Source organism: Thermothelomyces heterothallicus (assembly GCF_042370625.1).
Source record: "Thermothelomyces heterothallicus CBS 202.75 unplaced genomic scaffold P884_scaffold_11, whole genome shotgun sequence".
Classification (NCBI taxonomy): Eukaryota; Fungi; Ascomycota; class Sordariomycetes; order Sordariales; family Chaetomiaceae; genus Thermothelomyces; species Thermothelomyces heterothallicus.
In genome coordinates, this window is record NW_027192572.1 from 355,862 (window position 1) to 380,234 (window position 24,373).

The 24,373-nt window shown below is 57.0% G+C and overlaps 3 protein-coding genes and 1 non-coding gene across 4 annotated transcripts; 3 read left to right on the top strand and 1 right to left on the bottom strand.

Moving 5' to 3' along the window:
- The first annotated feature begins 298 nt into the window (after nucleotides 1–298).
- On the top strand, nucleotides 299–3,740 carry P884DRAFT_243353 (armadillo-type protein). The gene is made up of 3 exons (XM_069440314.1): nucleotides 299–471; nucleotides 536–3,226; nucleotides 3,283–3,740. Exons 1-3 carry the CDS (start codon nucleotides 415–417, stop codon nucleotides 3,307–3,309), a joined length of 2,775 nt encoding a protein of 924 aa, XP_069297535.1. The 5' UTR covers nucleotides 299–414; the 3' UTR covers nucleotides 3,310–3,740.
- Nucleotides 3,741–3,893: 153 nt separating this feature from the next.
- On the top strand, nucleotides 3,894–3,979 carry P884DRAFT_t85. The gene has a single exon. It is a non-coding gene; the product is annotated as a tRNA-Gly (tRNA).
- Nucleotides 3,980–6,420: 2,441 nt separating this feature from the next.
- On the top strand, nucleotides 6,421–15,540 carry P884DRAFT_223793 (non-ribosomal peptide synthetase). Its single transcript, XM_069439570.1, has 3 exons — nucleotides 6,421–9,416; nucleotides 9,471–10,618; nucleotides 10,692–15,540. Exons 1-3 carry the CDS (start codon nucleotides 6,492–6,494, stop codon nucleotides 15,139–15,141), a joined length of 8,523 nt encoding a protein of 2,840 aa, XP_069297536.1. The 5' UTR covers nucleotides 6,421–6,491; the 3' UTR covers nucleotides 15,142–15,540.
- P884DRAFT_307215 (extracellular laccase, lcc1) lies at nucleotides 15,291–18,364 on the bottom strand. Its single transcript, XM_069445127.1, has 8 exons — nucleotides 18,038–18,364; nucleotides 17,876–17,954; nucleotides 17,777–17,788; nucleotides 17,619–17,688; nucleotides 16,572–17,544; nucleotides 16,243–16,335; nucleotides 15,735–16,144; nucleotides 15,291–15,651 (listed from the first exon to the last, which is right to left on the bottom strand). Exons 1-8 carry the CDS (start codon nucleotides 18,281–18,283, stop codon nucleotides 15,540–15,542), a joined length of 1,995 nt encoding a protein of 664 aa, XP_069297537.1. The 5' UTR covers nucleotides 18,284–18,364; the 3' UTR covers nucleotides 15,291–15,539.
- Nucleotides 18,365–24,373: the final 6,009 nt, after the last annotated feature.

A 24,373-nucleotide genomic window follows, 5' to 3' on the forward strand; every position in this document is an offset into this window, starting at 1 on the left:
TCTCAACACAGGCAACTTTCCCGTGCAGGAACGACCGCTACGTTTTCACGGGCCTTCCTCGACGTCGTGGTACCACGCTAGGAGCCCAATCACTGCACGCACTTTTGCCTGACCGGTTTGATTGTATGTCCTCCCTCCCTCTCCGTCTTGCCGCCTCGCAGGCATTCCACACGGTCGCTCGGGGACAGAGAAAATACCCTCTACCCTCCCACATGTCTGCCCGGCCCTGAATCCGATATGTGTGGCGGCAAGGGATCTTGTTGTTTCCGGATACTGATCGAGATAACCGCCAGAATAGGCCGCAAGCAGCTACGCCCCGAGACTCCCAATTCCGCCAGCCACGGACAAGAACGGTTCTGCCGCAAGTTTTCAGGGCCACGTCTCCGTTGTTCAATCTCCATACATTGGCCCAGCATGGCCGAAGAGGAAGACTATAGTTCTCTACCCCTGACAGATCGTTGGGTGCACAAAGTACGGACTCTGACAAATGTGGCATGAGACATGACGCGCTGACAGTTATTCTCCCCGGTAACAGGTATGGAAAGTTCGGAAACAGGCCTACGAAGAGGCCGCACAACAGTTTGAGAAGACCCCCGACGAGTACGACCCTGCTTTTCGCCCCTTTACACAAGACCCGAGCTTGTGGAAATCCGCTGCGGCCGACTCGAACGTTGCAGCACAGCAGGAAGGGTTAGCTGCGCTCTGTGCTTTCCTGAAGTTCGCTTCCAGCGATGCCGGTCTCAGGGCCCGTCAGCATGCGGTGACACCCATTGCCGAAAAGTGCCTCACGTCCACCAGGGCCGCCACCAAGGCCTCGGCGCTCGAGGCACTGCTCCTTTTCATTGAGATTGACGTTCCCGCTCCTGTAATAGAGGAGCTTCTCCCCGTTCTGTCTAGCAAACAGCCTAAAGTCGTGGCAGCGGCACTATCGGCTTTGACGCAAATCTATCACAACTACGGCTGCAAGATTGCCGATCCGAAACCGGTGCTCAAGATTCTGCCGAAAGTTTTCGGCCACGCAGATAAAAATGTGCGAGCCGAAGCTACCAACCTTGCTGTTGAGTTCTACCGATGGCTGCGCGATGCCATGAAGCCCATGTTTTGGAACGACTTGAAGCCAACGCAGCAGAGCGACCTAGAAGCCCAGTTTGAGAAAGTCAAGGCTGAGGGCGCGCCGAAGCAAGAGCGCCTGCTAAGGTCACAGCAAGCAGAAAAGGAGCGTGCCCCTGCCGGCGACGCCGGCGGCGACTACGAGGAGGACGGTGGGGAAGCTGAGGAACCAGTTGAGGTGGATGCTTTTGACCTTGCCGAACCGCAAGATGTCCTTAGCAAGGTGCCGAAAGACTTCTTCGACAACCTGGGTTCGTCAAAATGGAAGGAAAGGAAAGAGGCGCTCGACGCCTTGTATGCACTGGTCAACGTGCCAAGGATCAAGGAGGGCGATTTCAACGAGATCAACCGCGCTTTGGCCAAATGCATGAAGGACGCAAACATCGCGGTCGTCACGCAGGCAGCCCAATGCATCGAATTGCTGGCAAAGGGTCTGAGGGCAGGCTATGCCAAGTACCGTTCCATGGTAATGCAGCCTATCATGGAAAGGCTGAAGGAGAAGAAGCAGAGCGTAGCCGATGCCCTTGGCGCCGCCCTAGACGCGGTGTTTCTTACGACCAGCCTGACCGAGTGCCTCGAGGATATCACAACGTTCTTGGTCCACAAGAACCCTCAGGTGAAGGAGGGCACTATGAAATTCCTCGTCAGATGCCTTCGGACAACGAAAGAAGTACCCAGCAAGCAGGAGATTGCCGCTATGGTCGAATCGGCTAAGAAGCTTTTAGCTGAATCAAGCGAGGGGCTTCGTTCCGGGGGGGCGGAAATTTTGGGAACAATCATGAAGATCATTGGCGAGCGGGCCATGAACCCTCACTTGGAAGGCCTCGACGACATTCGAAAGACGAAAGTCAAGGAGTTCTACGAGACTGCCGAAGTTAAGGCCAAAGACAAGCCGAAACCACCGCCTCCAGCAGCCCGTCCGCCTCCCGGTGGACCGAAGAAGGCGACGGGAGGGGTTGGTGTCAAGAAAGGGCCAGCTGGTGTGAAAAAGCCGGCACCCGCCCCTGCCGCTGCACCTCCAGCAGACCCTACACCCGCTCCTGCACCACGGCCTGGCCCCGGCAGTAAACTTGGCATGCCCAAGCCAGCTGGTCTTGGCGGTCTCAAAGCTCCTCAGAAGCGGACGTTGTCAGGGCCGGCGCCGGCGCCGGCGCCGGCTTCACCAAAGAGACCAGCACCAGCTCAATCCCCTCCTCCCGTGGAAGACGAGGAAGAGCCTCCAATGTCGCCGCCGCCTGCCAAGCCCGCACCGCGCATAGGCCTTGGCCGTGGTGGTCTTGCTGGTCGTTCCCTCGCGAAGCCCGTTGCGCCGGCCGCCCCCGCTGCGCCGCCATCGCCAACACCCGCATCAGGGCTCACAGCTATCGAGCGTGCCGAGCTCGAGGAACTTCGCGATGCAAACGAGCGGTTGCTGAAAGCCCTGGAAGATGCCCGGCACGACCGTTCTAAGCTTTTGTCGGAAATACAGGAGCTCAAGAACCAGAATGCGAGCCTTATCGAGGACCATACGAGGGATGTGCTCTCCATCAAGGCGAAGGAGACACAATTGGTTCGGGCTCGAAGCGACGCCGAGGCAGCCGAGCAAACCAACGAGCGGCTACGGCGCGAGCTCGACCGGTTGAAGCGTGCGTTGAGCAAGGCCGAGGCACTCAACGCGGCTGCTGGTTCGGGTAGCCCCGGCTCTCCCGGCAGCTTGGGATTTAGGGCGATGAGCCCGACACATGATGACTTTTACCGCGATGCATCCAACGCGAGTCGGAATCGTATGAGCATGGCCAGCACACTCAACGAGGAGAAGGAAAACGGGGACGGCATGGCTCACCCGTGCACTAAGCTCAGCCCGGAGTTAAGGTACAGAGGCAGAAATGCAAACAACGGGCGCGATAGTCCGGCAAGGGGGTTCAGACGGGAAGTTACTATGGAGGAGAAGGAACCGCGGAGCGTTGATATAGGCTACGGTGGCTACAATGACCGGGCCGGCAGCAGGGCTGGTAGCCGGACTAGTGGCCGAGACACACCCACTAGCATGAATACATCAGCAACATCCGGAATGGAGAGCTGGAAGAGAGCGGCCGAGGTGACAAGTCAATTAAAGGCTCGGATCGAGCAGATGAAGGTTCGTTCTCTTCGAATCTCCCCGTTTGAGCATTCGTTGCTAACAGCAAACACCAGGCCAGACAGGCCAGCAGGCCGCAGTAGGGTGGCCGTGCCGCTGGCGAAAATGCTACTGGCATTCTCATGATCTGCCTGTCTTCGCGAGATCCAACTCCATCCAAGGCAGGCTGACTCCCTATTAGAGGCTTCCGTGGCGGAGTGCGTCTTCCCGACGGATTTCGGTTCTCATCGGATTGCGTTTCCAAGGCGTTGGTTGGGACAGGAGCCATACCCCTCTTATGTACCTTTATCCCCTGTCTTGGTCTTACCTGCATCTCAGGCACCTTTTATAATAGCATGCGTATTACTTGTGTGTGTATACCTCTAACTCTTCTGTGTGCGGAGATGCTGGTGGAGTTGAGTTGTATCCGCAGTGGCTAGCATTTGGTGTTGAATCAGATCATGGGGTCTGGAGTACCCATGAGTATGTTAGATCTGAGCCGGCGGGCTCGAAAGCTGGTGAATAAGGACTCCGGAATCAGTTTTCCATACTGGAAGTTCCCTACGGTGTGCCTAGAGCATGGGGAGCGGAGGGATATTCATACTTATGAGGGAGTCTATTCAACTAGATGTTCCATCTTGCCCTTCATAATTTGAAAGCCAAACCTCAAGTGGCAACAAATGATAAAGCGCGGTTAGTTCAGTGGTTAGAATTCTCGCTTCCCATCTTCTCTTGGAGTAGCGAGTGACCCGGGTTCGAATCCCGGATTGCGCAAACCTTTTTTGGTCTTTTCCTCTCGAGCGCTGCTGGACATTCACATCCCCCAAATCGAATGGGCCGGTATTGTCTCGCCGCGAAAGTGGCAGCTTCTGGATCGAGGGGCAAGCGTTAAAGCAGCTGGCTTGCGCTAGTTAAATCTCCTCGTTTAGCTCGTTACCAGGTTCTGATGCAGAGGCTTCAAGGTGTCAGTAACTTGAGTCTGGAAAGGGATGTTGTCGGCTTTCGTTGGCGATATCTATTCGAGTCCCAGGTCAGTGACCATTGATAAAAAGCAATATGTTCAATAACCGTTCTGAAGACCGGACTGTCCGTGATCCTGTTGACGGAGAAAATATCAATGAAGACATCTATTGAACGGTGGAAATGGGATAGCCATAGGGAGTTCAAAACGGCGTGCGTGTCTCCTTGATGTTACCAAGGACATACGGATTAGGCATTCACCGCAAGGGGATGGTAGACTACACGGTAATGCCGTCTCCGCTCTTTTCATGACTTCTGATCTTCTCATCCGGTAGGCCTTGGGCAGCTCTTACGCTGACCCTGGAATAAGGCGCACGAAACACCAATTGACAGGGCGCCTAAGTTCGAGAAGTATTGTACGTACGGCCCCAATATCCTGAAGGTATTCAAACCCTGTGCTCTCGGGTAGCACCCGAAGATATCTGGATCTAAATGACTGCAGTGCGTGCAAATATCCGGGCAGTTCGGTGGACCGTTCGACATGTTGTCTCTTATCCGCCGTGTTCTGTATACTACGAAGTAATTAAGCTGTTGTGGGTCCAATCTAACTCAACCTCCGTGCTTAACGAACGCTTGCAGTGGTACGCCTTGTTTTCTCTTGTTCATGGGAGGAGAGACACAGGGTCCCAGAAATGAGTTGATTTCTTGAGACGGGCAGATTATACCCAAATGTATCTCTACCTCCTGCGTATTGTCGGCAACGAGATAGTGTGCCTACAGGAAGAGAGAGCGCAGATGTTCGGTTTCTGATCGCTCAATGGCGACTCTGTACTGGACCTAGTACGTAGTCTTGGTGCCTGATTCCTAACTGGGGTGTTCCTTCTCACCAAACCAGAGGGCACATGGTACTACGTGTTGGCCTGAACAGATTCAAGAGAGAGCAGCATGAATTGCCTAAAACCTGGTGCAGCGAAAATTTTTTTGAGTGAGTGGAGAGAGCGCAAGAACCAATTCTCAGGTGTAGAAGTACACTACTAAAGGATAACGTTAGGTCGTTGCGCTCAATACGAAGTCCATGCTTTCCAATGATTGAGGGATCGCAGTGCGGGGCACCGCTTGAGCCGGCCTCAGACTGCCGCCAGCCGCTGGCGCTAGCGCGGGTTGCAGGTGCTGCCGAGCATCGTAAATTCTTTTTAAAGATCCAGGACACGGGCACTGCCTGAGCGGGAACTCAGCCACGATTTGCATCTGACAGGATCTCAGCTCAACATTTTTTTTTTTTTTTTTTTTTTTTTTGAGATTCGGCGAGAGATTGATTGCAGGCTGCGAGTTTCGCGTAGCTTAGAATCTACCTCGGGTAATGGACCACCACGCGCCGACACCCTAGTCACACGCCGACTACACAACTGGTGAGCCGAATGTAACTGCAAGAGTGCCCGATCGGGGCTCGACAGGTGGACATGCAAGTCGGTGAGTTGCGGTGGCTGGTTAGCGGAATGGGGTAGGCAGGCCCATTGAACCATGCCAGCGGTATTGGGATGGAATCTTTTCGTCCCATCTTTTTGCGGTTACCCATTACACGGGTCCCTCTGGTAAGCTGCAACCTTCGTTCCCAGGCAAGCTTGCTCTCTGCATCCCTGTCGTTTCCGCACCTTTCATCCTCCTGCTGCGGCATGTGCTGCCCAGATCGGGCGATCCACCATGGGTTGTTCTGCAGGCCAGGGGCTGAGCTTAGCCTTACCGGGTTCTGATTGGCTCTTAGACGCTGATGACGGGGCTCTGTACCACCACTCAGGGCTCCTTCTGCAAAGGCACAGTGCTACACTAGAGCGTCGGCGTTGTCACCAAGAGCGGCGCGGGCGCGGCCATCGACCTCGACAAAGCTGGCTGCTTGTACGGATTACAGAGTACATAGTAATCAATCCGCACACTCTGCGCATCTGCCTCGGTGCCTGGCGCTCCATGTCGACCGGTTCCTCGCTTCGCAACTCTCGCTCCGCCTGTGGTTTCTGAACACTCGGTTGTGGCGCTTTTTCAGTCCCGACGGCACGCGCCAACCCGCGCCAACCTGCTGGCTCGAGTTCCAAAATCCCGGACGGTTTGAGACCGGGCAGGGACCCATGTGCAGCCCAACCGCGAACCTCGTGCCAACAGCCGCTCCCTGCTGCGCCATGCGGCCCAGTGCCTGAGGGCCCCCAGCTTCGCTCTCCTTTGTTCGAGATACCCATCCGGCGTTAGGACTTGTTGTTTTTGCTGTTAGCTATTTTTTTTTTTTTTTCCTTGGTGTATTCCCTCGTCAGCCCCCTCTTCCGGGGCGCCTGTCGCCATGGCCGCCGCTCCAAGGCCCGCCCCGCCCATCGATGCTTCGACGTCCTGGTTGTTGTTGGAAGAAGAAACCACCGAGGCGCGCCTGTTGGTCCTGGTTTCCAAAGTACTTGGCATTAGCACGGACAAGGTTCTTCCACATGAGTCGTTTCGGGACCTGGGAGGAAACGAGCAGCTTGCGGTTGCGCTGAGGAAGGCTTGCATGGCTGCCGGGATGGACGTAAAGGTCAAGGATATCCTACGGTGCTCGACGCTCGCCGAACTGCAGACATGCATCACGCCCTGCGCCCCGCAGAACCGACCCTCCGCGACCGACGCCGTCGAGCCCGTCATGATCGCACCACTCGAGATCCACCGAGCGAGTCGCATGTCCATCATGCCCGAACCGAAAGACGGGCAGCTGCCGACACCGGGCCGGGCGAACAGAACAGACATTGAACAGGCGCTGGGGACAGAGGGCGAGGTTGGGAGGATAGTCACGATACGGCCAAAGGCAGGCCCCCTCGATGGGAAACTGGTCGCCCTCCTGACGCTTTCGAGCGCCCAGACGACTCCGCGAACCCCGGCAGCGATCAACCTCATACCGCAGTCGCACGCCCTCTTTGCGGGAACCCAGGTGGCCCACCTCAAACGCGCTGCGGAGACCCTTCTTGCCCCCGAAGCCATACCGGATGTCTGGATCGTTTTGGACGGAATGCCCCTCACCGAGGCTGGTGATATCGACTTGCGGCGATTGCGGACCTGGGCCCAAAACATGAACGAGAACGTCTACCACCAAGCGCTGAGCTTGGAGCACCAGGAGTGTCTGCAAAGCCCGGAGACAGAAATGGAGAAATCAATACAGAGGCTGGTCAGTAAGGTGTTGGATATCCCGCAAGGGCAGATTGGCGTCAACTTCTCCTTCACTCAGCTTGGCGGCGACGAGATGACGGCTATGGAATTGGCCGCTCGGTGCAAGCACGAATCCATCTACATCAACACCTCCGAGGCCCTGGGATCCATGACATTGGCCGAGCTCGCCGCTATTGCGGCATCTCGGGGCGGCCTGGCACATAAGTGGGACGAGGAGACAACAGACTGTTTCGATCTCTCGCCGATGCAACATCTCTATTTCGACACGGCCATGGGCGGCGACCTGAAGCGGCGGCCCGTCCTGGACGGTAGCTATCGCTTTAATCAGAGTCTGCTGCTGCGGTTGAAGAAGCTCTTCTCTTTTGGTGACATATCGGCTGCCATTGAGGCCGTTGTCGCTCACCACCCCATGCTCAGATCCCGCTTTGGCCGGGGTCTAAACGGGTGGGTGCAGAGAATCCTGCCCGACGTCGCCGGCTCCTACACCTTGAGCCACAGTGCAGTCCAATCCGAGCTTGAGTTGGAGAACATCATTGAGCGCACACAAATGTCGATCAACGTTGAGACCGGGCCCGTATTTGCGGTGGACTACCTCACCACTAATGATGGGCAACAGTTAGTGTACCTCGTTGCCCACCACCTCGCCGTGGACCTCCCTTCATGGCGGACCATCATCCACGACCTCGACGAGCTGCTGGAGCACGGAAGTCTTCTTTCCCAAAGGTCAATGCCCTTCAACAAGTGGGTAGACCTCCAGAAGGCCGAGGCTCTGGGCCCGGATCCCGGCTCCTTGCTTCCTTTCGCCCTCCAGCCGGGCGACTACGCCTACTGGGGCCTTCAGGACACTCCGAATACGTACGGAGACGCAGCCGAGATCGGTTTCTCGCTGAGCAATGAGATCACGACGATCCTTCAGAGCTCTTGCAACCAGGTTTTCAAGACCGACTCGGTCGACATTTACTTGGCTGCGCTCGTGCTCTCATTTGCCCAGACCTTCCATGATAGACCCGTGCCCGTTGTCTGGAACCAGGAGCACGGGAGAGACCCGATGAACCCGGACATAGACGTTTCCGAAACGGTGGGCTGGTTCACCTCGCTCTGTCCCGTCAGTATCAAGGCCGAGCCAGCGGACGACTTCATCAACGTCCTTCGCCATCTGAAGGATACGCGGCGGTCTATTCCCGCACGCGGTGCCCAGTACTTTGCCTCGAGGTTTTACCACTACGACAGGGATGACCTGGTCGCAAAAGACTGGCCTTTCGAGATCATTTTCAGCTATGCCGGCTCCTTGCAACATCTCGAGCGGGACAACGGGGTATTGGAGCAGCTTGCTGTTCCCGGCAGCACGTTAGCATCACCCACCTCAGATATCGGACCCAATGTTGGCCGAATTGCGCTGTTTGAGATCAGCGCCATGGTTGACCAAGGAAGCGCCAAGGTCAAGTTCTTGTACAACCGCTTCTCCAAGGACCAAGCGCGGATCAAGCAATGGGTGCAGAACTACGAACACCTCTTGCTCGAGGCCATCGGCCGGCTGCGATACCACCCCCAGGAACTGACCCAGGCAGACGTTCCGCACCTCGACGTGACCTACGAAGGCCTCGACAAGTTCAATAAAGACCGTGTCGCCACCCTTCAGCTTGCCAGCGTTCGAGACGTCGAGACGATCTATCCGGTCACTGCCGTTCAGCAGAGCATCCTGATTAGCCAGGCGCAGCGGCCGGATACGTGTTACTTGCACGCCGTCTACGAGTTTGCGTCCCCCAATGGCGATCCCATTGACATTTCCAGGATATGCACCGCGTGGACACAGGTCACCATGAGACATGCGGCATTGAGAACCGTCTTTACCGAGAGCGTCACCGAAACCGGTCTTTGGGATATGGTCATCCTCCGCAGAAGCTCGCCCGAGATGCTGTTTATCGACACCGCGCCCGCCGAAGACCCCGTGTACGAGCTGAGCAACCTGCCGAATCTCCGGCCGACCCCGAGCAAACCACTACACAGACTCACTGTCTGCAAGGCGCCCACGAGGACATTGGTCAAGCTCGATATCAGCACGGCGCTTTGTGATGTTAGTTCACCTCCTCCTAGGAGTCTGTCGTTGTTCGCGGCTAACCGGTTGCAGTCTTTGAGCATCCACCTACTCCTCCATGATTTGCGGCGAGCGTACGCGACAGAACGGGCCATCACCGAGCCCGACCAGTTCTCTTACCCTCATTATCTCTACTTTCTCAAGATGGTCCGGCAAGAAAGCAGCCTGGCTTTCTGGAGGGAGAAGTTGAAGGGCGCCCCTCCTTGCCTATTTCCACGACTTACCGTTCTGCCCGGCGAGCTGGGGTTCGTCAACACCGGCGTCGAACTTGACATCACATCGTACCAATTATCCGGGTTTGCCCGGACTCATAAATCCACCGTCGACGCCATTCTACGGCTCGCATGGGCCCTCGTTTTGCGATGCTTCACCGGCTCGAATCTCGTCTGCTTCGGGTTTCAAACCCTTGGCCGCGACGATTCGATACTCGGAATGCGGCATGCCGTGGGGTCCTTCTCAAACACGGTGGCTTGCAACTACGAACTAGCGACGTACAGCACGATCGCCGCGGCATTGCGCATGGTTGAGGAGCATCTCGTTACCTGTCTCCCTCACCAGCACTTCACCTTGGCCGAACTCCAACATGCCATGGGCATGAAAGGCGGGGACCGCCTGTTCAACTCGTGCTTAACCTTCACAGAAGAGCCAGCCGGTCTGAACAGCAAATTCACTACGCGAACCAGCTTCGAGCTGAAGCCCATCTCGCTGCAGCAGACCTTTGATGTGGACGTTGTTGTCAACACGCGCTTCACCGCCGGCAAACTAATTGTGGATATTGGACAGCGGGTCATGTCCCCGGAGCAGTCCGTCAACGTGGCAAACACCTTTGGAAAAGCTATCCGCGCGATTCTCTCTTCCCCTAATGCTGCCATCGGCTTGGTCGACCTCTTCAGCGACAGGGACTATGCCCAAATTCTTGCTTGGGAGGCCGAGTCACCTCCCCAGTTTAAGGAGCCGGTACAATCCGTGGTCCATGACCTCATCTCCCGACAGGCCAAAATGCAACCATCGTCGCAGGCCATCTGTTCTTGGGACGGATCGTTTACGTATCTCGAGCTCGAAGAGGAGGCAACCAGGCTGGCTCATCACCTCGTCGATGTCGGGGTTGGCCCACATTCGGTCGTTCCCGTCGTAATGGACAAGTGCAAGCTCGCCCCTGTTGCCATGATCGCCGTGCTGAAGTAAGACCTCTCCCCCCACCCCCCCGGGGACACTCTCGATCAAAGAACCCACGGCTAACATCTAGTACCCCAGGTCCGGCGCGGCGTTTGTTCCCGTCGACTCACTGGAACTCGGCATGATCCAACCCATCTTTGAGCGCCTCAACTCTCGAGTGGCCATTTCCTCAGAGCGTGCCGCCCCTGTCCTTGGAAACCTCTTCGACCGTGTCGTTATTCTCACAGACGAACTAATGAACGTTCTGCCGCGAGGTCAAGGGCCTCTGACCTCCATGGCCACGCCGGGTGACCCGGCCTGCGTCTTCTTCGTGCCGGCATCGTCAACCGACGCCAAGGGAATCACCTTCAGCCACGCAGCCTTGTCAACTGCCCTAGAAGGGCAGGGCCACGCCGCGAGGATCTCGCCTCTCAGCCGGGTGATGCAGCTTTCATCGTTCAATGTGGACATCTGCATTACTGAGATCTTCACGACCCTAAGCCATGGCGGCTGTGTCTGCATTCCTTCTGCGGTAGAGAGGTTGCAAGATTTCTCTGCCGCCGTCAACAGGATGCAGGTCAACTGGTCGTACATGACGCCGCTGCTGTCTAGAAAAGTGGACCCAATGCTGCTCCCCTCGCTCCAGGTGGTGTGTTTCCGGACCCGGGGGCTTGATGAGGACACCTACAACATTTGGCATGGCAAGGTGAATGTGATCTTGGCGTACGGCCCTCAGGATGTGTGCCCTCTGGGCATTGCCTTCGTCGAAGCGCTCGGACCCCACCACTTCAAGAGCATTGGCTGGCCCTTTGCTGGGAACCTGTTGATTGTGAATCCAGAGGATCACAAGAAGCGCGTGCCTGTTGGCGCGGTTGGTGAATTGGTCGTTGAAGGACCGACCATAGGGGTCCCGTACCCGAACAGGGAGTCGACCATGGCCCCTCTGTCACCGCTGGGGCCCGCGGCCGAAGGCAAGACGCGGTATTTCAAGACTGGGCATCGGGTAAGGTACACCGAGAGGGGGCTGATGGAGTTCATCTCGAGTTCGCACGACGATAATGGCAAGGATGGCAGGGTTGTCAACCTCACAGAGATTGAGCAGTACCTGCGCCGTTGCCTCGGACAAGGCGTTGATGTCGTCGTCGAGAACGTCATCTTCCGTGGCAAAGCCAAGAACGACACCGTGCTCACCGCCTTCATCGAGCTCGGTGACCGTCTGGGCAACGAGGAGACTCTTTCGTCGCTGAGCCCAACAACAAAGGAGCAGCTCGCCCTGGCGAAGCAGCTCGCTGAACTCGGGCTCAAGAACAGATTCCCGCAATCCATGATACCTTCGGCATTCGTCCCCGTCAAACACCTTCCCATCACGCCGTCACTCAAGGTCAACCGGCGACGGCTGCTCAAAATGATCGCCGGCCTGACTAAGGAGGATCTTGTTGGGCTTGCTAAGGTGCCGAATACAGCAAATTTCCAGCATCTGAAGCCTTTGCCATTGACACAGAGCGAGGAGAAGATGCGGGCTATATGGGCGCGAGTGTTGGGCGTCGAGGAGGCCAAGATCTCAACCTTTGACAGCTTCTTCAGTCTCGGTGGAGATAACATAGTCGCCGCGCAGTTGGTGGCCGTTTGCCGACAGCAGGGGATCTCCGTATCGATCGCTGACATCTTGCGAAACGTTACCCTGGCCGAGCTCAGCCAGGCGGTCACCACCGTCGACTCTCCGCACGCCCCGCAGGAACAAGGCACCTCTCCCGCTCCGCCGGCGACAACACCGTCGCCCATACCCTTGCCACCTAACGCGATCAAGGAAGTCTTCATTGAGAAAGTCATTGCTCCGGGTGTTGGAGTCGACGCGAGCGTGATCGCCGACGCGGCCGAGGCCTCGTCGGCCCAAATACGGTACATCGAGACCGGCATGCTAGGGGGTCGTACGAACATCAACTACTTAGTCTTCAATTTCACCGGGGCCGTCGACTCCAAGAAGTTGGAAGATGCTTGCAAGACCCTGGTGTCTATACACCCCATCCTTCGCACCGCCTTCGTGCCGCATAATCGCCGAGTATACCAGGCCGTTATCAGGTCTAACAGCATCGAATTCACCCGGCAACACTGCCAAACACGGCGGCTTGCCAACATGCTGGACAAGGAGATCAAGAAGGACCAGAGCACGCGTATCCGGTTCGAGAATCCCGTCACTAAGTTCATGTTCCTCGACGGTGGCAAGCAGTCAATTCTCATCCTCCGGCTGTCCAAGGCTCAGTACGACGATCTCTCGGTTGCCCTATTGGTCAAGGATCTCAAGCGACTATACGATGGCTCTCAGAAGCCGCCTCGGCGTCCGACGTACTGCGACTTCGTGCGCACCACCCAAGCCGCCAACTCGCTCGGAGCGGAAGAGTACTGGCGGGCGCTGCTTGAGGGCTCGGCGGTCACGCAGGTCGTGGCTCACCCGCAGCCGTACCCGATGTCGACAAACGTTCAGACGATTCGCAACCCTGCGATCTCGCTGGGATCGCTCTCCAGCCTCGGCATCTCCTTTGAAACCGTCCTCAAGGGAGCCTGGGCGATGGTCCTCGCAAATCTTTCCGCCTCCTCCGATGTTGTTTTCGGTGAACTTGTCGACGGCCGCCACATCAGACTTCCCGGCGGGCAATCGGTTGCCGGCGTTATGGGGCCGACCGTCAACGCCACCCCAGTCCGGGTCCAGTTTCCGGACACCCCGCTGACGCCGCTGAACCTTCTCCAGTACATCCACGCACAGCGCATGTCCGGCATTCCTTTCGAGAATCTCGGCACCCTGACCATCGTGGAGAAGTGCACGCCATGGCCCTACTGGACTCGATTCAGCACGCTGGTGCAGCACCAGTACGAAGACACGGCCATCAACCCTTCCGAGCCGAAATCGTTCCACCTCGGCTCTGCCTCTTGCAAGTTCACCATCCACGAGTCCAGCGCGCAGGACGTGCCGGATATGTTTGTGAGGTCTCTGGTGCGTCCGCCGGATCGCGTCGAAATCTCCATCACGTTCTGCGCCGACCGCATTCCCGAGAAGTTTGCCGAACACGCGCTCCGCATGCTCTGCTCAACCATCAGCCTGCTCACCAGCGTTAGCATCATGCAGCCCGTCATCCCATGCGGGTATCAGTACCGGAACATGATCAAGCGGATCCCGCTCCCGCCGAAGGCTGCGCACGGGGAAGATGTGGAGTTAGCAGAAAGTGTAATGAACTCTCTGAGCAACGAACAGGTGGAAGCCGTCCAGACAATCATTCAGGATACTTGGACCTCGATTCTCAACCCTAGAGCACTGGGCGTTCCCGAATCCCAGATCCACAACGCCGCCTTCTTCGATCTCTGGGGTAGCCTCATTCCGGCGGCCCAGATCACGGAGCAGCTCAACACCGAGCTGCCAAGACTTCAGCACCCGGGAGCCGACGCTAGTCTTCAAGTCACCATGGAGGAGATTGTCGAGAACCCGACCATGCTGAAGCAGTTTGAGCTCATTGCGACCAAGCTTAAGGCCTTGTCCGCCAAAGAGTCCCAGAAGGGCAAGGAGACAGAAAGGGGGGCCTGGACGGCGAAACCGCCGTCTCATCAATCCCACAAGAGGAAACCAAGCGGGAGTATCTCTATCCCGACGCCCTCCTTCAGCAGCCGCATCCGCCGTTTTGCCAGCACCGTCGCCCGAACAGCCTCCCCACCAAGCAACAACAGCAATCACAGCACAGCCGCCGTGATTCGACATCCAGCTCAGTCTCAACCACCGCCAACCCCGACCTCCCCGGTCGCCATCGGTCTGGCCTCGGCCATGGTCGCCGATCTCTCCCCTCTTTCACCCAAGATCATCGCCAGCGTCAGCCCCAACAACTCTTCGGGCACCGCCACCCCGCGCACGACGCCGAGCACAAGCAACTCGAGCCCGGGCCTGCAGGTCCCCTCGGTCGCGCCGCAACTTCCCAACCTCCCAGCGTTCGAGCCCATCGCCGAAGAGACCGAGTCTCTGGACGGGATAGACGGCGACACCTCATCGGCGGGCCCCCCGGCCCCCGCCTCTCAACCTGTATTCCGCCAGTCCAATCCTCCTACCCAACACGGCATCGGCATCGTGTTCGGCGAGCCGGATAGCATGACTGAGGGCAGCACCGCGAGCAGCGCGAACGCGAGCACCGACGCGACGCTCGCCATGACGCTGGCCGGTAATGGGGGCGGCGTTGCAAACGCGGGGACCATGGCCGGGGCGCCTCCGGTTCGGAGCGAGATCAAGAATGGCGAGATGGAGTGGGACGGGCAGAAGGATCGCGACCGGGACACACTGGGCCCATTACCGGGCGCGATCGACGCGGCCTATGTCGCGAAGGCGCCGGGGAACATGCGTGTTGCGCTCTCGAATACCCCGTTAATGCGCGGTGCCGCCGGCGGCGGCCCTTTCATTGGCACTCCTAGTAGTGTAGGCGAGGAAGGTCTGGAGGATCTGGTCAGTCCGCTGAGTGCGGTCACGCTCACGCCTGCAAGTGCGGGTGGTGCTGGGAGGCATCATGCTCAACAGTAGTAGCAGCAGCAGCAGCAGCAGCAGCAGAAGCAGTATACTATTAGCCGTGGGGGATATGGTGGTGGAAATGTGTCAGTCGTATCGAGCCCGAGTCCGGATACGCCGGCAAACGGGGATCGGTTTGGACGTGGCGGGGTGGGTTCCTCGCCTGTCGCGGGATCATGAATCTAATATTAAGCAACAGAGGGGCGGAGCTCGGAACGTCTATGCTTGCGCCTTGTTCTCATATTCTGGGTTAGAGCTTCTTGTATATAGATGGAACACCTTCGCGCTTTGTGATTAGCAGGGTTTGGTCGACTATACCGTTGTCAGCATAGCATTTCTTGGATACACTGGGGAGGCTGAAGTAACTGAATTCACTATTTGTAATGTTTGGACACTGCTCTGCTCGACTCTAACTAATACCACACATCTTGTGCTAGTTCCGAGATGTCCATCATCCAGTCTCCGAGCTGCATGGCCCTAAGCGGCGGCGAACCGGACTCTTCGGCACCCGAGCCCGAGTCCAAACTGCCGTTCTTCATCAGCTCCCCCTCCCCCCACAAAAAAAAAAAAAAAAAACTCACTTTGTTTCCTTTTCCTCCCTCGCTCACGCCGTGACCAGCCACTCGCCCTCCTCGACCCAGCGGTGCTTGAGGCCCGAGTCGGTCTTGGGGTAGGGGTTGGTGGGCCAGTAGCGGCGCCAGTCGGCGCAGAGGCGGTCGAGGTCGTCGGCGTCGGCGTCCGGGACGGCCTCGCGCAGGTCGTCGGCGCGCTCGAGGTAGACGACGCTCAGGCCGCCCGAGACGTGCCAGGCGATGTGGCAGTGGAACAGCCAGGCGCCCGGGTTGTCGGCGCGGAAGGCCAGCACCACCCACCCGAACGCCGGCAGCATCGTCACGTCCCGCCGCACCGGGTTGGCCCCGCTCAGCAGGCCCCGGTCCCGCGCCGGATCGAACACGTACCGCTCGTTGGCTGCCGGCGACTCGTCGGGCGAGCGGCCCAGCACGTAAAAGTCGTGGCCCTGTTTTTTTTTTTTTTTTTTAGTAGTTAAATTTTATGATCTCGTTTTCGTTGCTTCTTATTGTAATTAATGTAATTATTAATTAATATCCAACTTACGTGCAGGTGCATCGGATGCGGTAGGGTGAAAGGTGCACCCGGGTCGTTCTCAATCAACCAGTACGACCACTGCAAAAAGGGGGCTCGGTCAGTCTTGATCAGCCTTTAAGTAAAGCGAATTAGGGGGGGGGGGGGGGGGGGGGGGGGGGGGGGGGGGGGAGGGGGGGGGGGGGGGGGGGGGGGGGGGGGGGGGGGGGGGGGGGGGGGAGGTGTTGGGAGGCAAGGAAGAACAGGAGGGGAGCAAGGTGCAGTTATTATTAATTAATTAATTAGTTCCCCTCGCAGCAGCAGCAGCAGCCCTGCGCTCCTTTTCTTACCCCTTTTCTTACCTGATTAGCTCCGTTCACCTCGACAATGTTGTACTCGGGTGGGAAGCTGGTGTTCTGCGTGAGGACGTAGTCGACGACGGGCTTGCCCCAGTCGATGTCGATGGCGCTGCCGTTGACCTTCCAGACGAACAGGGGCGTGCCCGTGGTGTCGAGGGTGACGTCGAGCGTGTTGTCGGGCCGCTTGGCGAAGCCGCTCAGGGGCACGTCGCGGGCCACGACGGGCTTGAGGTTGGGGAGGTCCAGGCAGTTGTGGTCGGCCGGGGGCTTGCCCTCGTCCGTGGGCGGGCCGCCGGGGGCGCCGGCGTAGTGGAAGATGGCGGCCGGGTAGGGATTCCTGGAGCCGCCGCAGAGCAGGCCGCCGCCAAAGGTGACGTTCAACCAGTAGTTCCCGGGCGTTCGGCTGGCGTCGATGACGACGTCGTAGCGCTGGCCGACGCCGAGGAAGAGGCTGTCGACCGTCATGGCGTTGACGGGCACCATGTCGGCGGCGATGATGGTCATGGTGTGGTTGACGAGCGAGACCTGGAAGTGGTTCTCGACCGACGTGTTGATCAGGCGCAGGCGGTGCCGCCGGCCCGGGGTGAGCGTCACGTTGGCGTACTCGCCCTCGCCCGTCTCCGGGTGCTTGGCCGTGCCGTTGAACAGGACGTTGTCGCTGAAGGGCGCGCCCGAGTTCTTGGTGAGGTGCACCAGCTCGTCGGCCGAGCTGTAGTAGTAGTCGCTGATGGGGAACACGCCCAGGTCCGTGTCGTACGGCAGCGAGGCCGGCCCGTTGATCTGAATAGTTCCGACCACGCCGTTGCCGTACTGGGCCGAGAAGTGCGAGTGGTACCAGCTCGTCCCGTACTGCTGAGCCCTGAACCGGTACACCTTCCTCCCTCCCTTGGGCGGGATCGGGCACTCGGTGATGCCGTTGGCGCCGTCGTGCAGGTTGGTGCCCTTCTGGTGCAGTCCGTGCCAGTGGATCGACGTGCTGTTTTCGTTCACACGAGTTGATATTATTATTAGCGCGGAGGAGTCGAGCAAGAGAGCAAGCAGCAGACATACCCGTTGGTCTCGAGGTTGTTGATGACCGTTACCTGGATCGTGTCGCCCCAGTCCGCAAAGATTGTTGGTCCTATGGTGGGTTGGCCCCGGTCAGCATGCCTGATTAACTCCAGAACGCTTCTAGAGCTGCTGGGGCTGCTGGAGGCAGGGCGACATACCAATTATACTATCTGCAGACAAAGGCTTGGTCAGTCTCCCTCTCAGGGGCAACGACGCATATCATCCAGATCCTAGGACAAAAAAAAGGGGTGCCGTACTGTTAACCAGCATGACCTTCTCCTTGACAACGCCATCGGGTCCAGTCCAGTTGTCGACTTCGGTGAGAGTCAGAGTGTACTGTCGCATGTCAGCTCCTGCCTAGGTTTGCAGTATTTAAATTATATCTGCGCAACTCGCCGAAGCGGAACGAGAGCACTCACCGGCCGAACAACACCCGTGTCCGGGCTGTCCACTTCGTAGTCGGTGTTGATGTCGTATCCGTCAGTCCAGCACGCCCGGTTGCTGGGGGTGTTGCAGCTCTGCTGGCGAGGCTTCACGGCTGCCTCCTCCCTCTCCGTGATCGGGACGAGCAGGTCGCGCTGCTCAGGGGTGGATGGAGGGGCAGCAGCAACGCTAGGGGTGAGAATGGCCACCAAAATCGCCGCGGCGCTGATGAAGGACTTCATGTTGTGGTGAAGGGCCTGGAAGCCGACTCAGTAGAAAGAGAGACGCAATGTCAATGAACGACTTGACTGAAGATGATGAGTTGAAGGTGGCTCAGGCAAGACTGGCTTGGTGTGGACGAGAGAGAGGACCTGAGACGAGTCGACGACGAGGAGGAGCCTCGTTTTATAGACATTACGGCCGACACCGACGACTTCCTGTTCTCGATGTTGAAAAAGGGGCGCAGCTCGTATCCAACATGTTTCCGCTCCTCCCCCCTCCTTTCTCTCCCCCTTCCCACATCCCGTGATATCGTGACTCAATCCTCCGGAAGACGCGGGGGTGAAAGGAGCCGGTCCGTGGACGTGCTCGGCGTGACGAAAAGGCTGATGCCACGACGTCTCTAACGACACCAGGGATGTTGGAACACGCGCGCATACCCCCTCCATTCCGGGTGGTGGAGATCACTCGCTCGGTGAACTGAACTGTCATCTGCTGGAGGACGTGACCTCACAAGACCAGATTGAGGATCGCTTAGGCTACTACTCAGGGGATTGAAGGAGGGAGGGGGAAGGAGGGAAGGGAAACCGGAATTAGTGGCGGGCGAAAACGACGGTGACCAAAGAACCTAGCAACCGTAGCAGGCACCCTTCTTTCACTCGCCCCGTTTCGGTTTCTCGGCCTTCACCGGCCAGTCGTCAACCACCAAAGAAGCGTGGCCTCGGGAGCGGAGTAAGCATTGTGCGACCAATCCTCGATGGGGCGTAGGGCGGAACAGCTCCGGAAGGGGAGATGGCTACTCTACCACAGCTCACTTTTAGGGCCCACGGATGTCAAGAGCCATAGCCGGAATCAATAGTTTTGCTAGCTGCTGCGGGAGAGGTGTGAGCGATGGTTGAGGGGTTGTTCGTGACGGAGCCACGATGTGGCGATGGAGGTGATGGTCGCTCTCTGGCCTCCCGCCGTGAGTAGAGCTACCGTATTCGTGTGTGTAATTATAAATGGAAGTCGGCAAACCACACAACTGCCGACCTCGCAGGAAGTATTGGCTTGGCCAACGTGGGCCAAGGCTGCGGCCCCCTTAACCATCCTAGCGCCATGTGCCACCACGTCGCCGGCACACGAGAACCGGTGAAGGGTTGGAAAGGCTGGTGAGATGGCGCATCTACACCCGCGGTGACTGTCTCGTTGGGCAGTTGTGCGCCCGATATTCCCGTAGTCTGCCAGGACCTCCTTGGCAGGGACGGAGAAACATGTCTCTAAAACAAGGCATAACTTGAGTGTTGTACAAGAACTCTTTGAAAGCCATTGGGCGAGTGCTATGGGCTGGCGTTGTGTGGCTTGGAGTATCATGTGAACCTGGCATTGTCACGGCTGGGGCGAACGCTCTGTCATAACAAGGGGCGTTCTAGAAAGAAGTTCAGTTATGCGGAATAACTCAGCATAAGACGCAATGTATCGCGCCAGAAAAACACTCTTTGCATGGCAGCCTTGACCTGACGAGGTCCTGTTCTTCTGTGGAAGAGGACGAGATTGAGGAGAGGACGGGAGGAGTGGGGAATTTTTTTTTGGGGGGGAGGGGGGGGAGGGAGAAGGATGTGTGCCCGGAATGCACAGAGCAAACATGAAGACATGACGATAGTGTACGAAAGAGAAAAGGCCAGGTGAGGCGTGGAATTTCGATTGCCAGAATCCTCGGGCTCCTTTGTTACAAACAACATCTTGGCGCTGGAGGGAAACGCGTCCTGCCGCGTACTTACCTACTGATTCGGGAAGACACCATGAGAGTGTGGGGGCGTTACCATGTTATTGCTTCCCTGGGAAGATGTCACGGTAAGGTATCATTCTCTCCGACAATGGCATCTTTTCTGTCGTGCTCTGCCCTACCGGTATGGCATTTAGATTAGCCGCCGCTCGTCTCCTTTGCTCTGGAACGTGTACTCATTGGCCATAGGTTGGGCTTGGCGATGAGACTAGTCGAGAGACTGGAATTGCCGTGCGATGATCCTTTCCATATTATGATGGTGGTACACACAATAGTACACCCTCGAATGTAGTGTAGCAGTAGTAGCGTAAGTATGTACGGATTTCTTTGTCGTGTAGCCCTGGGCTATGACATGCGTGATGGCTGCCGTTGAGTGAGGACTTGTCATACCGTTGGTTCATGGAGCACTCTCAGCAAGTGAACGAGAGAGCCGGTGTCTAAACATCCTGGTGTCTGTCAAAAAAAAAAGAAAAAAAAAACTGGACCCGTTTTGAAAACGCTAGGCATCCTCCGAGCTTACCGTGGGATTCAGCCGAGTCCTACGGTAATCCCTGACCGCGCGGCTGACCTGCGTCAGGCAGAGTTCCGCGCCGGCTTCCGGAAAATACGACTCCTGGGCGGCTGCTGTTGGGCCTTGTCCTTGATCGACTTCTGTCGATGTTACGTACCCCTGGGGTAGCCGGATATGTCAAGCTGAGCGGTTCTACCAGAAAGGAGGGATTTGCGGTTCTGACGGGTGAGGGACCATGGGCTCCGAGAGCCAGATCGTACAGACCACGAGGCTTGGAATAATCGGACCAGTGGGAGCGTGGGAGAAGAAGCATGAGCGTTGTTGATACCACGGCTACGTGACCCGGGAAGCATGTCTGAGATGGGACACCCGGGCCGCGGTTCGTATCCAATCTAGGTACCTAATCCGAGAACCGGGAATGGCAAAGGTCTCAGCGTAGGGAGGTCGGAGGGGATAGTGGCAACCAACGTGAATACGTACCTCGCCATGTCGAGACGCTCGAGCACTCGCCTTTGATGGCTTGGAGCTCGCCGCTGTGATACCGCACCGGTATACTCGATCAAAGAATTGTCCAGAGCGGGAACTGCCACGCTAGAAATGGCCCCCGCGTTCGGCAACCGGCACCGCTGTGTCTGGGGTGTATGTATGTACATACATACATACATTAGTGTGCCCGACTGTACTAGAGGCCGCGCTGCCGCGTCAGTAGCGCCGCGGGGATGCGACAACAACCCGATGGGCTAATAAGAGCGAAGTTGGTCACGCAAACCCGTGGGCTCGTAATGTAACGGGCTTTTTCGTATCTGCCGCCAAGTATCGAGTGCGCAGGTCGCGGAGGAGTGTCTGAGAGTGGGATGCAGCATTCGCACACCCACGCCAACCCCTCTCACCTACCGAGGGTACAGTAAATAATACATAATCCCATGCGCGGTAAGGTAGTGTTCTGGTCCATCCCGACGCTGCAGTAGGGTACGTAGGTTGGGTTGCCACCAAACCCTTGCAACGCATGCAACTTCTCTGGCACTACCCCAAGATATGCGTCACCAACACAAGCAAAATGACGGAAAGAAGTACGGCTTTTCAAGGCCTCGCGCTTCCACAACTCCCGCGGAGCTTGTCTGTTTGCCGACTGCGCCCTGTGGTGTCGTTTAGAAGGAGCCCCCGAGCTCCGATGTGACCGATCACCGAGGGCGGGAGGATCGGGCCGAAGAGGATGCCGGCATGCAAAGTTGTATGACAATGTGCCGGAGGAACTTTAGGAAGTCGAGCTCTCCGCCGAAGCCCGAAGCGAAAGTGTAAGTTGGTGACTTGTACGGTACTGTGCGCCATGTGGGCTTGGCGCATCGGTGCTGATTGTTTTTCCCAGAGAATTGGGTTGTTTTCTACTTTCTCTTGGGTCCGTTGGACATACTCTTGAAGTTGGTGTAATGGGTGGCCTCCGCGAAAACGAGCCGAGCTGTGGGCAAAAAGAACTCGGGAGGTCAACATCTTGGCCAGGAAGTCACGGCTGGCTGGGGTCATGAGAGCGCAGGGCGGCAGGAGCGGGCGGCGGGCAAGCCCACCTATTTTTGGCAAACCCCCCCTGCGAAGAAGACCTGAGCCTTTGGCAATCGCTCTCGCAAGTTACCTCCGCGAATAGAAATCACGATGACCCAGTGTGCGTGTGCGAATTACACTACATATTTCAAGTTGTACATACATACCACGGCACCTGCATGTGCAGCTTCCTCCGCACGGACAGTACTGTACCTTGCTGCGAGGTTCTACCACGTGCGTTTTATTTCCCGATTAATTAGTGAACCTTCAGCGGACGTGAGGGAACTCCGCTAGCAATTGCCAAAAGCATCAACGATCCGGACAGCAAGCCGCGCGATAATCGCAACCCCCCAACCCCCAACCCCCCCCCCCCCCCCCCCCGGGGCGGGCGCGCCGCGTGGCGCTCACGCAATCCGCCCCGACAGCTCCTGCTGACGTGCAGTCAACCTCTCATCTCATCTCACTGCTCCCCGGAAATAGCGGGAAACGGCCAGCCACTGGCCCCCAAAAATAATCTGCTGACAGGCGCTAGTGAGGAAGCCGGGAAACCCATACACACCCAAATCGGACAATCTGTGTCGCCACATTTGCATGGAAAGGAGCATGGAACCAAGTCGGAACGTCTCGGGCTTAGGTGTATTACGTCCTAAATCTAGGTCCCGAGGGAAACCAACCCAGAAGGTCTCAAAGAAATAGGAACACGACGCTACACCCCGGCTGGCCTCGCAGTATGCGTTGGACAGCAACGTCCAATCCACCCCCGCCGCCTTAAGCCAAGGGGGAAAAAATAATACGGAGGCAGAGGTACGGGCGACGAGGAGAAAGAGTGTGACGAAAGTTCCCGTCAAGAAAGAACAAGAGATAATTACCCCTGATCCTTTCCTCGTCTTTGCCGAGTTTGCCGAGTGCCGGACGAGGCACTTGCGTGATTCGCGCCTCTCTCTCAGTTTCAGATAGTCGCCATGTCGAGACCTGAAAAGAGGCCATCTATGTTGCGGGACATAGCTCGAGGAGGGAGGTGTAGAGATGCCACACTGCGTTGAACCCGATTGATTCTTGACAAAGCCATGTCTAATCAATCTCATCCTTCACAGCGCCGACTCGCAACTTCAGACAGCCCGAGCACCGCGCTTTTCGGGTCTGTACTTGCCGAGGTTTTCCGTGTAGGCGGACAGTCACGGGGTTGAATGAGCATTCTGGACCTTCCGGTTCTGTGATGGCTACACTATGTGTGTTCCAGTTGCTGACCGCAACTGAGGCTATTCAATGGTTGCCCCCTATTGCCCCCTATGAGGGTAGGACTACCCCATCCGAACAACAAGTCCCATGCCAAGCTAAGGTGGATGGTGATGATTCATGTTTGCCTTGTTTGCTCAGCGTGGACGTCTCAGTGCCGACTGCAAATCAGTCGAAGACCGTAATACGAATAATTGGCGTCGCCAAAGACATGAAGACATTTTCAAACGATAACGGCGCCACTTGCACAAAACGTTTGCGCTGAAGAGCAGTAATCATCTCTCTTACCTCACGTTCTACTTCAAAATGTTGGCAATATCTGAATAATGGCCCGCAGCAGACTGCTCCTCAGATGCAGTCCACTGCGAGCTACGTCAAGGAAGAGCCGCTGCTTGAAGCCCAGATAAGTTGGGTAACATGGAACGAGGCTTGAATCTGCAGGGTCGCCCAGCTTACCCAAGGTACCTTACCTAGGCAAGCCTGCTTCCTACATTGCCGCCGACGTATTATAAATACACACACCTTCCGCCGTAATGGAGGAGGCAAGAAGTCGATATGCTGCTTATGTCTTAAAGAGATGGAGACGGCCCCGTCCACTTCCCCTCACGGCTCCAGGACATGGTTCCTCGAGCTCTAAATCAATATCCTATTATGAGGCCTTGGCACGAAGGAAAACGAAGTTCATTGTGTGGTGGACCGGGCCTACAAAAGCTCCCAGACCCACCAGGGTGCAGCCACCTACAACTTCCTAGAAGGCAGCCCTGGTCGGCCCTCTTCCTTCTTCATCCATCAACACCACCAATCTACCATCATCAACCATTACGGAGATACGAAGATTTGATCCATCCATCTATCCCAACACATTGTGATTGAAACTGCTTAGTTAGGACTTGTTATAGTCTGCCTGTTAATACTTGCGGTATTCAGGTAGCTGAATCTCTTTCGTCCCATTTTAAGGCATAATTAACTTCCCATTCGCAACTAGCGATCGACTGACTGGTTGACATCCATGACGGTTTTCAGCGATTAACCCCTGAGGTTGCTGCTGAAGAACCGAGCCTCAAA

Bases quoted from the DNA above. Each gene is read 5' to 3' on its own strand.
- P884DRAFT_243353 (XM_069440314.1), top strand. From the start codon at position 415: ATGGCCGAAGAGGAAGACTATAGTTCTCTACCCCTGACAGATCGTTGG. The intron at 472-535 runs GTACGGACTCTG...CCCCGGTAACAG, and splicing joins CAGATCGTTGGGTGCACAAA to GTATGGAAAGTTCGGAAACA. The intron at 3,227-3,282 runs GTTCGTTCTCTT...AGCAAACACCAG, and splicing joins CTCGGATCGAGCAGATGAAG to GCCAGACAGGCCAGCAGGCC.
- P884DRAFT_223793 (XM_069439570.1), top strand. From the start codon at position 6,492: ATGGCCGCCGCTCCAAGGCCCGCCCCGCCCATCGATGCTTCGACGTCC. The intron at 9,417-9,470 runs GTTAGTTCACCT...AACCGGTTGCAG, and splicing joins TCAGCACGGCGCTTTGTGAT to TCTTTGAGCATCCACCTACT. The intron at 10,619-10,691 runs GTAAGACCTCTC...CTAGTACCCCAG, and splicing joins GCCATGATCGCCGTGCTGAA to GTCCGGCGCGGCGTTTGTTC.
- P884DRAFT_307215 (XM_069445127.1), bottom strand. From the start codon at position 18,283: ATGAAGTCCTTCATCAGCGCCGCGGCGATTTTGGTGGCCATTCTCACC. The intron at 17,955-18,037 runs GTGAGTGCTCTC...GACATGCGACAG, and splicing joins ACACGGGTGTTGTTCGGCCG to TACACTCTGACTCTCACCGA. The intron at 15,652-15,734 runs GTGAGCGAGGGA...GAAGAACGGCAG, and splicing joins GGCGAGTGGCTGGTCACGGC to TTTGGACTCGGGCTCGGGTG.